The 15132-nt window shown below is 41.9% G+C and overlaps 1 protein-coding gene across 3 annotated transcripts in view; it reads left to right on the forward strand.

Moving 5' to 3' along the window:
• Window positions 1-14397, forward strand: part of sn (fascin domain-containing protein singed) — a 242543-nt gene extending 228146 nt beyond the window's left edge. For all 3 annotated transcript variants that reach the window (XM_076185495.1, XM_076185492.1, XM_076185494.1), the window contains exons 7-10: window positions 7510-7666; window positions 8523-8687; window positions 9912-10048; window positions 11059-14397. In XM_076185495.1, the coding sequence (XP_076041610.1) occupies window positions 7510-7666; window positions 8523-8687; window positions 9912-10048; window positions 11059-11261 (662 nt within the window). In that variant the 3' untranslated portion in view covers window positions 11262-14397. The remainder of the gene's footprint in view (window positions 1-7509; window positions 7667-8522; window positions 8688-9911; window positions 10049-11058) is intronic.
• Window positions 14398-15132: the final 735 nt, after the last annotated feature.

Genomic DNA, 15132 nt, shown 5'->3' on the forward strand with positions numbered 1-15132 from the left:
CTGGTGATCCGTTTCGACCCCCGTCCCCTCCTCCCCCCCCCCTCGAGTCCACCCACAAGGGTGATGAGAATCGTCTGATCTTAGCCAAAACAAAGACTGTTCAGAGTCACCGTGTTGAAGACGGCAATTGCTGCAGCCCTGGGTTGATGGCTCGTGCGGCCGAGTGCACAGAATTACTCAACAGTGATCTGGATTCTCAATTTCGGCAGTTAGCATCTCGTGGTCACAAGGTTTTTGGTTGGCGAAGAGCCGACACTCACCGAATAGTCCAAAAGTCTTTGTGATCCACGAGGCACAATAGACTTCTGTTGACCATTAACTCTTTGGACTTGGAATTTTTGTGACCAAGACACTACCTCCATCGGCTACAGTTCCCTTCGACGAGAATTTGTGTTAAAAGAAAACCCAACTTCGTACCAGGTGTTCACAATGTCTTGTTCATCTTGTTAATGGTAGCTGGGGAAGGGAAGGAGGTGCGGGGGAGGGGGAGGGAGAACGCAGTGGCGAACGAGTTCCATTGTCTTGAGGTCTCAATTCTTCCGGTCAATGGTGTGAGAAACTAAGTCATTATTTACGGGAATGATTTTCAGTCGAGGGCCCCAGGGGTTTCTTAAGGGGTCCTTGGAAGTTGCCAGGGACTGGAGGTGGTGGTGGTGGGGAGAGGGGGGGGGCTACAGCCCCAAAACTGGTGGTAGCCCAGTTAATGGATACCAGACATTTTTATTCAGTGATGAATTTACGTCAGTTTTCACATGAAGACGTGTCACGCGCTACGTTTTGGGACTTTAGACGACAACAACGATGACACTAAGGCTCGATTCACACGTACCGACTTTTGGCCGTGCGCCGTCCACGACACGACGTCGTGCACTCAAAGAACCATGGGTGTCTATGGACGTTTTCATATGTGGTCGTCGTTGTGACGTGTGAGAGCGTCCATAGACACTCGTGGTTATTTGAGAGTTCGACGTCGTGTCGTGGACGGCGCACGGCAAAAAATCGATACGTGTGAAACGTTTTCGTCGCCTCTTTCAACATCGGTCTTCTCACGAATTAAAATTAAAGTCGTTATTTTTTAAAAATTATCTTAAGAACAAAAAAATATATAAAACGAGATAAATACAAGAGAACAAGAACAAGATGATAAAACCGCATGACGTGGTTAAGAGTAGGAATTTCGTTGGAAAAAAAGAACAATTAACGGTGGAGGAGATGCTGTTTGCTGCTGTGGGAAACAAGTAAACATCGCTTTTACCACTTAACGATTGGTCACGGTCTTAATAGATCTAGAATTCTAGACCATGTTGCTAGTTGGATTTCGATGTCTAATTAGTGTGAATGCCCCAGATTTTTTTTTTAGAGAGAGAGAGAGGGAGGTAGGTGGAGGGGCGACCATATTGGGAGAACCGCCCTCAGGACTTCCTTGTAAGGTAGTTGTTGATGATATCTACGAGTAATGGATGTGGACAGTGTGCCCATTTCTAAGTTTGCGTGAAAAGTACACATGCGTGCACATACACACACACACACGCGTGTACACACACACACACACACACACACACACACACACACACACACACACACACAGACAAAAGGATCCAAGGCCAAGGTGAGTCATATAAACACATGTAATTACTCCTTGTATTCAGCTGATGCAGATTCTTTGTAATTGCGCTTCCGCTAAATTATTTTCTTTGTTGTTGTTGTTGTTGTTGTTGTTGTTATTGTTCTTCTTACACTTCTTCTTACTCGTACACTTCTTTCTTCTTCTTCTTTTTCTTCTTCTTCGCCTTCTTCTTTCTTCTTCCTGTTCGCCTTCTTCTTCTTCGTCTTCTTCTTCTTCTTCTTCGCCCTCTTCATCTTCTTTCTTCTTCTTCTTCTTCTTCTTCTTACACTTCTTACTCGTACACTTTCTTTTTCTTCTTCTTCTTTTTCTTTTTCTTCTTCTTCGCCTTCTTTTTTCTTCTTCTTATTCTTCTTCTTATCTTCTTCTTCTTCTTCTTCTTCTTCTTCTTCTTCTTCTTCTTCTTCTTCTTCTTCTTCTTCTTCTTCTTCTTCTTCTTCTTCCCTTCTTCTTCTTCTTCTTCTTCTTCTTCTTCTTCTTCTTCTTCTTCTTCTTCTTCTTCTTCTTCTTCTTTTTCTTCTTCTTCTTTTTCTTTTTCTTCTTCTTCGCCTTCTTTTTTCTTCTTCATCTTCTTCTTCAAATGCAGCTTGTGGAAGTGCCCGCCGTCCATAGCTGTGTGATTATGTTTCTGATGATCGAGGACTTCCAATCTTTGCATTCATTGTCTAGTCTGGCACAGGGAAAGGAGGAGGAGGAGGTGATGAAGAAGAGCCAGAAGCTGGCAGATTTTCATTCCTGCGGAGATTTGATTCGTCTCCAGGGAAGATCTTGTCCGACCCCCAAGATCCTTGAGAGAGCGCGTGCGACCTCAGAGGACTCGTTGATCGAGGGGATTTCTTCGGAATGTGCCTCGTAACTCGATGGGGGCGAGGGGATGCAAGGCTTCTTGGCAACAAAGAAAGCGATATTTCAAATGTGTGTGTGTGTGTGTGTGTGTGTGTGTGTGTGTGTGTGTGTGTGTGTGTGTGTGCATATTTACCTAGTTGTATTTTACGGGAAGAAAGCTATGCTCGTAGTTACCCGCTTTTGTATCTTTCAGCATCCAGTTTGATCTTAAATACTTGTATAGTTTTTGCACTCACTATTTCCTCATTCAGTTTGTGTGTGTATGTGTGTGTGTGTGTGTGTGTGTGTGTGTGTGAGAGAGAGAGAGAGAGAGAGAGAGAAAGAGAGGGGGGCACTTCACCGTTTGGTTCGGTTGATGGGCGCCGGGACGACTTGTGCAGATGTTGGTGTTGTTAGAACGAGACTCTCGGAGGAGGAGGAGGAAGAAGAGGAGGAGGAGGAGGAGGAGGTTGAAGGAGGTTGGGAGAAGAAGGAAAGGACGTTGATGCGCCCACGCCCGGGTGATCAACTAGTGAGCTTCATCCTGAGCAAGAGTGTCACTGGGTCAAGTAGAGCAGACCCTCAGGACCAGTGGTTCCCAACCGGTGTGCCGCGGCACCAAAGAGTGCCGTGAAATCAACTAAGGGTGCCGCCAAAATTCAGGGCAAAAATAATTTTCATATTACCGACTCTGTCTTCCATTTTTGTTCATCAAAGCAGCATCAGTGTAAAGATGAGTCTTCTCATACTATCCAGGGATAAAATCTGGTTACACTGATGTTGAATCAACAAAATACTGACGAACTAGAATTTAGATTTTCTGATAAGGGTGCCGGGGACTTGTGAAAGGCTTGGCAAGGGTGCCTCAAGCCAGAAAAGGCTGGGAACCGCTGCTCAAGACGGTTTTGGTCCTCATAGGGGGGGCTATCACATTGAGCTATTTCTCCAACGACCTCCAATTAATCGGCGGCACCGCCCATCTCCAGCTCTTTTTTCCGCCGTAAAATCACTATGGCGTACTATTTTGTTTTCTCAACAAAAATTCTTAGAATGTCGTTTGATATGCAGGAGGAAAGTTACGTCCTTCCGGCATATCAGATTTCATCCCGATAGTTACGGGCTGCAACTCTGCTGCAACAGTCGGAGGTAAAATAGCCCAGTGTGATAACGCCTTTAGGGCAAGACTACGGAGACCTCCTCGGGGTCCCGACCGATATAGTCGTGGTCTCGATCTCGGCAAGAGCCATTAATATCCGTAAGTGGCGAGCGTTACCAGTTCAAAGGGTTTAGTGTCTGGATGTCGTCAGGATTCGGTTGAGGAGAGATTGGGGTGGGCTTGGGGTGTAGCAGCTTAGAGTCGCTAAGAAACTACTATACTCTAGGAACTGGACTAGATCACATTTCGGCTGCACCTTTCATTCGTAGGACTTCCTTTCGTCCGAATGATTTGGAGGTGAAATAGACTTAGTAACCGTGTAGTGAGAGCTGAAACTATCGGTGGTTTTATGAAACGGTTAGACAACTTTATGGGGGGGGATGACAGTTGGTCATGGACATGGAACTGCCTAGTGTAGGCATTAAGGTCTCTTGCAGTCTCCTTCATTCTTGTGATCTAATGAGAGGCCAAACCAGGGGTCCTCGTCGGACATCCAGGTCGAGTGCCAGCCACCACTTGCCGTTGGGAAGCGAACCCATGCCTTTGCCGTGACGGAGGCGGAAACCAACGCGCCACGGACCGCGGGCGTTGCGTAAACGGTAATGGAGAAGTCAACCGTCATCGTCGATGATAGATGTCTTCACTGGGTGGGGTCGATGCGGGGGTGTGGGGGTGGGGGGTGTCATGCAGTGTTCACGCACGAAAACCGGAGCAAGACGGAGTGTTTGGGTCCGTGACTGTTGCAGCCGTTAAAGCCGTTGACCTGCCCACCTGCTGCACGCGAACGAGCGACCTGGCCGGCCGGGAGTGCCTGGGGAGAGCGGCATCCTGTTCTTCGCCGAACTGAAACATCAACCAAGTAGTCGCCTGCTACACTGGCACGTTTGTGTATTTACGTTGTTGTATTTTACGGGAAGAGAGCTATGTTTGTAGTGCCCCGCTTTTGTATCTTAAAGTATCCAGTTTGATCTTAAATCCTTGAATAGTTTGGGCGTATGTATTTTACCTAGCTTTGTGTGTGTGTGTGTGTGTGTGTGTGTGTGTGTGTGTGTGTGTGTGTGTGTGTTAGAGAGAGAGAGAGAGAGAGAGAGAGAGAGAGACTTAAAGCTGATTAGGAGGACCTTTGGTCTCCAGAAGACGAAGTGTACGTGTTTCCTTTCCGCTGGTTCTTGTTGGTCCATAGAAGCCAAAGTACCTAGTATATCTGTGAATACACCAGTTAAATTTTAATTGCGGCTGTCTTGGAACGACGAGAGGTGAGACGATGGAGGCGCGAAAGTAGAGACGAAATGGCTGAGACTTACGTGACGATGGAAGGGGACGTCGGAGCTCCCCTCGCTAACCGCACCATCACGCGCCAGCGGACATCCGCCACGTGCCGCGGCTACTCATCTTGCACACGCACGAACGCATACACACCCACACATACACGTGTGTGATTCACTATTGGATCACGCGTTGGACTCGTGATCGACAGCTATTTCCCTCCCGGAAGAGAGCTCAGAGTTCGTATGACCGATCTATGGGTAATACTGTGACCTTACACACACACACACACACACACACACACACACACACACACACACACACACACACACACACAACTCCCCGCCCACTAGAGTTGGAGTAACGACTTGCAGCGATACTCAAATTATTTCATCCCTGGGCGGGATTTGAAACTGGACCGCTGTGATAGCAGTTCAGATCACTACCACTGCGCCATCCAACCGGTTATGCGTGAATGATATATATATATATATATATATATATATATATATATATATATATATATATATATATATATATATATATATATAATATCACACACTTATTGGAGAGTCAGAGACGGTACCTTGAGAGCGTTGTGCTTTTCTGTATGATACAATTAGGTAAACACACATACCCACACGCACGCACGCACGCACACACACTCCCCAAGTAAAGGGATGTTAGATATGAAGGAGATTGCTTGGTGGACGCCATAATAAAGGGGAAGGTTCCATAAGGCATGGAAGTTATTTTCTTCCATCACGCAATTGTTCCTTTAATAACCATTGCAGTGTCCGTGATAATCTCTTGATTTAATGCAGTCAGATGACGCACTTTGTACACTTTATTTTGGCTAAAAACCGACAAGGGGAAAAAATGGAGGCTCGGTCGCTAGGCAATTCAATGAACGTATTTACATTATATGTATTATGCATTCTTTTTAACGGAGTTGATGAATTAACCAAATTTTGTGTCGTCTAACCATCCTTACTCACAATCGGGGGACTGAACACCTTGAATCATGAAATTTTCGTATGAACGACTTTTTCCTCTCCAGCGTAATGGAGGGAGTTTAAAGGGCCCAGGAGGCATGTCAATTTAATGGCTCACATAAGAATAGGCCCTAAATATCTATAAATATGTCTTGTTTTTGCTTGTCTAATTCCATGAAATGGCTATATTTTTGTACGTCTGGCATCAGCGTGACTTCCTCTTCCGTGTGGTGTGCACAGCACGCTTCAAGCCTAAGTTACCCATCAAACATCAGAGTAGATTGATGCATAAACACCTAACTGACTGTGGCGATATTGTGTTCCTGTGCCGCTGTTTGCCTTATTTCCTGGACATTACTACACTTACTAGATGTCCAATCATCAACTGCATCACGATGAAGAGGAAAACCAAGGAAAAGATGAAAAAATTGAGCCAAAAGTGGAATGAAAGTTGTGCTAGAAGGAGGGCAAGGTGTGAGAGGCTTGGAGGAGGGACATCACCGCTCCACCACCAAATACCACCACACCTGACAACACAGCTGACAAAGGGCTTTCTTCCAAATGAAGAGAAGAAGATGAGGGAAATTCTGGAGGAGGAAGAGAAAATAGCTGGCGAAGGAGAAACATACGGGCCTGTGTAGGACCAAACACCTTGTTGGTAAGCTTTGTCATTGAGCAGAGGAAAAGCGCTCATTGCTGGTAAAAATAAACCACTCTGCAATGATTTGACAAAGTGATGACACCCCAGCAGTGAGGTTTTACACTAGTAAAAGCGCAAAATCTTCAATTATGAAAAGGACCGCTTGGCGAGTAACAAATACATTTTGATATAATATATATAGTAGATATGTATATATATGAAAATATTTACTGTTAACTTATTCAATATACATTATATATTAATGTGTGTGAATATAATAAAAGTCGCGCTATAAATAACAGAGATTACAATGCTGAAAACTTTAAACGCTCGTATCTCAAAATCACAAATATTTGCAATTAAAAATATGCAAAAATTTTTTTTTATCAAATGTAGCAGCCTGAAAATGCTTCTGGTAGTGTATAATAGGTATATCTTTATTTCCACGCCTGTTTTTTTATATCTTGAAAAACAGAGCGACGGGCTCCATCTAAGTGGGAAAAAAAAAACGCGGAAAAAAGGGGTGACGTAAGTGACCATACTTACGACACCTATATCTCACGTCGTATAGCGAATTAAAAAAAAACGTGAAAGTGTTTATAGGATATATAAGTTAACATGAAAAAGCAGAAGTCTGTAGTACAAAAAATACGACGTACGTATTTGATTACGTCAAAAAAAAATTATGACGTCATAACTTTATTACGTCAAAACGTAGCAAGTTCTCGGGTTCATAATATATCTCTACCTATATTTTAAACAAAACTTGAAACTTTCAAGTTGAAAGACCATAATTTTTTTACATATATATTTTTTTTTGTTAAGGTGTTCAGTCCCCCCTTAAGCTGTCATTATTTTAGAAACCGTAATCGTTATTATTAAAGATAAGTAACAGTTGTATATTATTTGCATTATTTAATTCATTCAATGACTTTTTTTCAAATCACCATTCCTTCTTGGTCTATAGTTACTAGAACTTGAAGATGTCTTTCTTGCACTGTAGGTGTGGACGTGACAGCCAATCAGGAGGAAGTATCGGACCACGAGCGGTATCAGCTGGAATGCGACGCCGAGACGAAGCGCTGGTACATCAGGACGATGCAGGACAAGTACTGGACCCTGGAGAGCGGGGGTGGCATCCAAGCTAACACCAACAAACCGTAGGTTGAACAAGAATGTAATAATTCTTCTCCAGTTGTTCAAGTCCGGCCTAGGGATCACTGTGTTAACGTAAATTATCTGTGATATGCTGCCAAATATGATCATGGGACATGGACCACAGGAAAGGCATCATTCAAATGCATTACTGCGTTCACTGTATCCGAAGTTGGGTAAAACACTTGCTGGAATGATGATGATGATGATATAATGATAATAATAATGATGATGACAATAAAAATAATATTAATAATGATGATGATGAATATAATTCATTCCAGTATTTGCTTGTCTGTTTTTTAGCGCGAGTTGTCAAAAAGTTCACATTGAAGGTCGTATAAACTGGCTCCTGTGTAATGTGGATGGAGCTTTGTTGCTAAGTTGATTTATTGTATTAAAGATGTCGCATTATATGTTTTAACTTTGGATTATTTTTTTAAATCCTGGATTTATTGAATGAACCCCTCAGCTGAGTAAAATCCTCTGGCGTTAGAATGAAACCTTCATAAGGTGTCAGATTTTTGCGAAAACGATGTCATACAACACACAATTTTTATTGAAACATATATTACATACTTATAACTTTTCAAATTTATTTGTGTTTAAATGTTAATAAATTGTCTTTGACCACAATGGAAAAAAGTGGTTGCACTTGTTTTCTTTTCTCGTCATTCTGAAGTTGAATGTGTATTTTTACATATTGTCATATTGAATTAAGTAAAATAAAATTCAAATTAAATTAAATATTATCCCCATGAAATAAAATAGAATAAAATCCAAATAAAATAAAATAAAATCCACATGAAATTAAATTGAATCAAACCTACATGAAATTAAATCTAACCAAATGCGTTGCAGTACATCGAACGCACTCTTCGACCTGCAATGGATTGCTGACGGTTCCGTGGCCTTCCGTGCGAACAACGGCAAATTCGTGGCGTCCAAGAAGTCAGGCCACCTCTTCGCCAACGCAGACACGCCCGATGATGAGGCTGCCAGGTTCTACTTCTATCTCATCAACAGGTTAGTAAAGTGGAAGGGAAGGGAGAGGGGCAGTGTATGAGATACAATCTGGAGGAAGACACGGTGTGTGTGGTGATAGATGTAAACACTGGAGAAAATGGGTAGGGTGGGCAAACTGCGCCCCGTGGAGCAGAGATTTATTTATTTAATTATTTTAACTTTTTCCCCTTTACAAGGGAGGTGGCCAAAAGCCAAAGGCATAAATCCACTCCTACCATGTCATCCCCACATACTCCAATCCCATTCACCACCCCTCCCTCCCTCCCTCCCTCTTTTCTTGGCTCCTCCTGGATGACGGGTCATCTCTGCATCTCGCCCACTGCTCCAGGTCAAAAGCAATGTAGTAAGACACAGCACGTCCACAGCAAGGCCGCTTTATTTAATCGGCGACCCTCCTCTCTGTCCCCTCATGCATAAAAAGAGAAGAAGGTGGAAATGCCTTTGGGCTGCATCAAAATATCATTCATACACACTCCTTCATGTCCCCATCTTCCACCCACTCCCCCTCATGCATCACAGCATCATCCACACACAACCATTCTCCACCCACCCTTTTCCCCATCCAATCTCATCCTTGGTCGCCCCCTCATGTTCACTCCTCCCACCCCTGCCTTTCACAACTCTTTTACTAATCTTTCTTCACTCATTCTTTCCATGTATTCAAACCATCCCAATACTCTTTCAACTCTATCTCCCAACTCCTTTTCCAACCCCGCTCTCCTCCTTGCCTCCTTGTTTCTCAGTCTATCCAACCTAATAATTCCTACCATAAGAAAAGGTGAAAGCAGTTATTAAAATGATGAGAGCAAGTTGTTTGATGTTTCTCTAAAAATGGGTAAAGTGCCAGAGGACTGGAGGAGTGCTTTTATAGTTCCATTTTACAAAGGAAAAGGGGACAAGTGTGAGTGTAGTAGTTTCAGAGGGATCAGTTTGTTGAGTGTAGTTGGGAAGGCTTATGGGAGGGTTTTGATTGAGAGGATTAGGAGAAGAACAGTGTGGGTTTAGGACAGGTAGGGGTTGTGTGGATCAGATTTTTGTGGTAAGGCAGATATGTGAGAAAGCTTTAGGAAAAGGTAAGGATGTTTTTTGGGCCTTTATGGATTTGGAGAAGACTTAGGGTAGACAGGAAGGCACTGTGGGAGGTGTGTGTGTGTGTGTGTGTGTATATATATCTATATTTCCATTATGTATTAAATGTCCTAACCTTGGATCTTTCAAATCCAGGGCTGTGTTGGTGCTCAAATGTGAACAGGGCTTCGTTGGCTACAAAACAAATTCCAACGTGAAGTTGGAGTGCAACAAAGCCATCTACGAAACCATCAAGGTAGAACGTGGAGAGAACGGACAGGTTTACTTCAAAAGTGAGTATTATTAAGTTTGCAGTAGTTTTTTTAAGACTAATCTCCACTTAAAAAAAAAAATGGCAGCTTATCGCTTAACTTCCATCTCTAACACCCTACTCTATCAAACCTATCCAGATTTTAGCCCCACGGAAAATTTCCTCTCAAAAGAAGCAAGAACCACACTGTCTCAACTATGATCAGGTCACCATTCAGCACTATGACAGTACCAGCACAGAATAGGCCTGGCCACAGGAACAAACAACTCGAGATGTTAGCATCACATAGAAAACATTGAACACCTCATTTTACACTTCCCTATGCTAGCCATGCCCAGAGAAGAAAACAATATTTGTTTCTTGAGTGACTTATGGGTCAGTGGGGTGACTGTTGCTGATTACCTAGTAGCCATGGATCTCCTTTAAGAGAAAACTGATGGACTGATTGATTGTAACAGGTTTTCTTCCAAGATAAATCACTCAGTCCATTGCCCCAGATCTCTTACAGAAGACCCACAGCCTCCAAGAACCTGGCAACAGCCACTGGTTACAACCATAAATCACATAGGGAAGTGATATTGTGATGTTGCGTGTATATTTCCAGTGTGGGGCATAGTAATATGAGGTGTTCTGTGTCTTTTGTGTGGTTATTACATCTGGGGCAGTTTGAGTCTGTAGCCAGGCCTATGGATAAAGATTGGCAAAATATATTAGAAAAGGCAAACATTGACTAAAAGAATATTTTTAAAGCAGTGGAATTTTCCTCTGATGTAATTATCACAAGTTGTCTTTTGATTATTATTGTGTGTATTTATCTTTTTACCATGTCAAGAATTATCTTTTGATGTTAATTTTCATAATAAGATAAATTTCTTTATACATCTTTTTATCATATTGAGGACTCTTTTGATCGTTTTCATAAAGTACATTTTTATTATTTCCTCATTAAAGAAAAAGTTTTACCACAAAGTGTGATTTTATGGGAATTTCTCCAAAGAGTTTTTTTCTTCATACATTTTGTTCCTGATACAGGTCAACAAGGGAAGTACTGGCATGCTTGTGGTGATGGTGTCATGGCTGATGCAGATGCACCAGAAGGCTTCTTCATTGAACTACGAGAGGCCAATCGCATGGCCATAAAGAGCACCAATGGCCAGTACGTTGTCGCTGAGAAGAATGGTGGCTTCAGACTGAGTGACACAGATCCGTCAAGGGCCACACTATGGGAGTTTTAAGTTGCACACGATAAGAAAAGGAGTCAAGAGTGAAATAAAAGAAAGATTGAATGAAAATTGCAAAAAGCGATTGGTGAAGGAGGAGTAGGTTAAGGAATTTTAAGTTATTGGCAGTGGAGAAAACCTCGTTTGATCATTTCGGAGTAGGAGGTAGATCTAGCTGCTTTAGTCAGTACAGAGCAGGTAAGAAGTGAATGTGGCATATTGATAGTTGCAATAAGGCACAACCACACAGGGTTAGACATAACCAGTTGGCATCATGGTGGTCTTACCACAGCCTGCTTGCTCATTACCCATATGACATCACAGCACAGCTTACAACTAATGTGATGTTATAACCACATCTTTCTGCCTGCCCATCACTCTCATGAAGAAGTAACCTCAATTTTGGAGTTATAAATGTTACCACTGTATATCCCCCCTCCCTCTCTTGATGTATCTTGTTACAGCCATATGTCTGCATCACAACCTGTTGGCACATCACAGCTTGAGGTGGAAGGAGTTGCGTCCACAGCAGTGGTGTAAAGAGAATTTTTGTTGTGCTGATTTTAAGCACAGGAGAAATAGGTTGTGCACAAGGACCTATAGGGAGTGTAGATGGTGTAGGTAGAGGGTGAGGTGAATGTGGAATGTTGCTGAAAATTAGAATCCCATTATCTCTTATTGCTGCAACAGGACACGATGCAATGAGAATGAAGCAGTCACAATGAGATTACTGTACTTTTAAGTCACTGATCGAGTGAGCGCCACAGTCACTGTAGATGCTGCCCTTGTGCATGCCCAGGCTGCATGCCTTTGCCGCATGCTTATAGGCTAAGACAGACACTTTTGTACTTATTTTCTAGCTTTGATACAGTTTCTTTAAGACTTGCTTCAGCTCACACTTTGGCCATTCTGGCCCATTTGTGAGGCATCCAGCATTGGACAGTCATGTTTAGCCCATAGGCCCATACTGTCCATGTGATATTTTTTACACCACATGAGATTTCTTACGCTGCCACCTCCCTCCGCCTCCCCCACCTTTAGGGATAGGAATGGCGGGGTGAGGTGGCAGCGGTGCTTGGTGGGACTCTTTATATATTTTGCTGTGTTGTAGATGTGAGGCACCAAGAATAATGTCCTCCTCCATGTTATCCTTAAAAACCCACACCATATGGTGTTGGGGGGCGAACCAGCCAATGCATTTATTCCAGGTTGCCTGCCACCTAGCCTGATGGCACTTGCAGGTTGCCTGTGGAGGGCAGGTGCCACCTGGCATCGTCAAGTTTTACTTTTTGCAATGGTGGCATTTCAAGGGTGTGTTTGGAGCATTTGCTATGGCATGTTGTAAAGCTTGGTAGGATTTGAGCAACAATCTTTGTTTGTGTTGTATTATTTGAAGTGTTAGTATGTCCTTTGGCAAACATGCACAATACACATATCCTACACATAATCTCTGTTAGGATACAGCCTTTTCTATCTCTTCTGTGATGTTTATTCATGTGACGTAGTGAAAATTTGTGAGAGCATTTTTACAGCTTTATTTTTACAAGAAAAGTTAGTACATTTGTGTAGGTAGTTACAAGAATGAAGCTTTGTGCTTTCAGAAAGCTGGCTGATTACATGGTTCACATTTCATCATAGATTCTTGAGCAACTTAGTAGAACAATGTGAGAATAGTTCCATACACTGTCATTTAACCTCATTTACTGATGGAATCTATTGGTAAGAGTTAATTGATGCCAGTTCATCAAAGTGGGAGATTACTATGGGCCCTTGCTCCCAGTTCCCTTTGCGGATGAAGCAATTTCATCAATGTGCATGTGATTTATTGGCTGAGATAACTATGTAGAGAACTATAACAAGGTTTTTTTTTCTGGTTGGGACACAACAGTTCATATATTGCTGCTCAAGACATTGATTTGCCGAGGCACTTTTCAGTGCTCATGTTATTTTTCTAATTTCATACAAAATAGTAGTCTATCTTATTGCTCATGCATATACCAAAAGGCCCTTTCCCCCTAATGGGGTGGAATTTTTTCCTCAAATCTCTAATGAAACCTGCAGCCCCAATGTGGCTGACAGCAGTCCTCAGTCCCTCCCTTAGACCTCTCTGGGAAGAAACTTTGGACTGTTGTCTGTGTTGTATTTGTGCAGGGCACTTATTGTGTCTCTGGCTTATAGTAGTAGTAGTAGGAGGAGGACAGGAGCAATCACTGGTTGTCAGCTCTCCTTGTGTGGAAAGATGGAAGAAATACAGAGATCCTGGGCTCCAGCCCAGAGATGTAATGTCAGCCCCCTTAGGACTGTGATTCCAGGTGGAAGTTGAGTTTTGAAGATGGGCAGCTGGGAGCTGATTCTCTCGGACATCCATCTTGCAGGATTACCATTTGCAGATATTTGTCATCAGTCCCCTGATTGTTCATACTTAGAGAAAAAGGCTGGATGTTGGCAGTTTCCAAAACTGTTCTAAAATTATTAAGCAAAATGGAAAATGAAATGGTGTATTGCTATCAGGTGTATCTGAGAGATTGTAGTTGTTTGTTTTTTGTTTAACCAAAGAATTGGTTACTGGATTCAGTTCTTAAATTTGAATCTCACCAACCTGGTGATTTTAGTTTAATTGTTGTTGTAAGAGAATTTCTGCATAATGTTTAGTATACTGTTTGTTTTCACTGTTTTTGTGATATTTATATTGGCAGGGATAAAACCTACTCTCAGAAAAGCCTTTGAATAGCACATCCATTGTGATGGAAACAAATGAAGAAAACTGCTAATGAAAACCAATTTCTCAGCTTTGAAATACAAATATATATACATACATGGAAACTGATACATCATATATTGAATATTGTGACAGGTTTCAAATACACGCCTAACATACATTATTAGTTTAATTCATATTGTTAAACTTATGAAACACCAAGTGGACAGCTGTAAATATTGCCATGCACGTCACCAGCACACAACCATTACATCACCTTGGTGATGCCATGCAGTGCACCTGTCCTCCATTTTTGTCGTGGGTTATCCTCGAGGTTTATCAGAGTTTTGAGTTGCTGATGTGGCACTAGGCTACACATCTTATTTTATTTATTGTGTTGATTGTACAGCGTGTCAGTATAAACAGCTTCGTATTAAAAAGATTAAAAAATTATTTGACTTTATATTTTGCTTCCTTTGCCTTCCTACCTAGACATGTGTCACTGCCTTGCTTGCTAAACCATAGATAAGTCACCAGCACACATCTTGTCTATCTTGCAGTCCCATCAATACCAGCTTGAATGCACTTGTATCATAATTATCACAATTCAGTCACATTACATTACTATCCTAAATTGTAAGCCCATTGTATCACAAGACATTACAAAGGGCTTGGTATGATGGAATCATACCCAAAATACTTCATCAAGGTACTATTCATCATAAGACTTCTGTGATGCCATACTAAGGTATAGAATGTGCTGGCCAGGATGTGTCCATACAATAAATATCCCATTCTTCTTGGACTGAAGCCGTATTTTGGGGGGGACGAGATGGCTTGATCATGTCATACCATTGTAAAATGGTTAAGAATACATGAAACTTAGTAATTTTGTAGGGGGAAAAAATCTTGAATTTTATTTATATTTGTTTATTTTATTCATTTTTATATTATTTACTACAAGGACAGTACATTTTATGCTTACAGAACTTTATGAAGATCCAGTTATGATGTGTACTTTAAATATTTTGCATTCTTGTGGGTACACATTATGAAATGCATTGGTTTTAGTTTTGGAGATGCATTGCTCTAACTGAATGAGAATCATTTTCACCTTGCTCATAGAAAGAGTTATGTGTGATTTGATTTTATGTGCAACATATAAACATTTGGAAAGTGAGAATGTTA

The sequence above is a fragment of the Oratosquilla oratoria genome, chromosome 5 (genome assembly GCF_046742065.1).
Source record: "Oratosquilla oratoria isolate Oo_2021 chromosome 5, ASM4674206v1, whole genome shotgun sequence".
Classification (NCBI taxonomy): Eukaryota; Metazoa; Arthropoda; class Malacostraca; order Stomatopoda; family Squillidae; genus Oratosquilla; species Oratosquilla oratoria.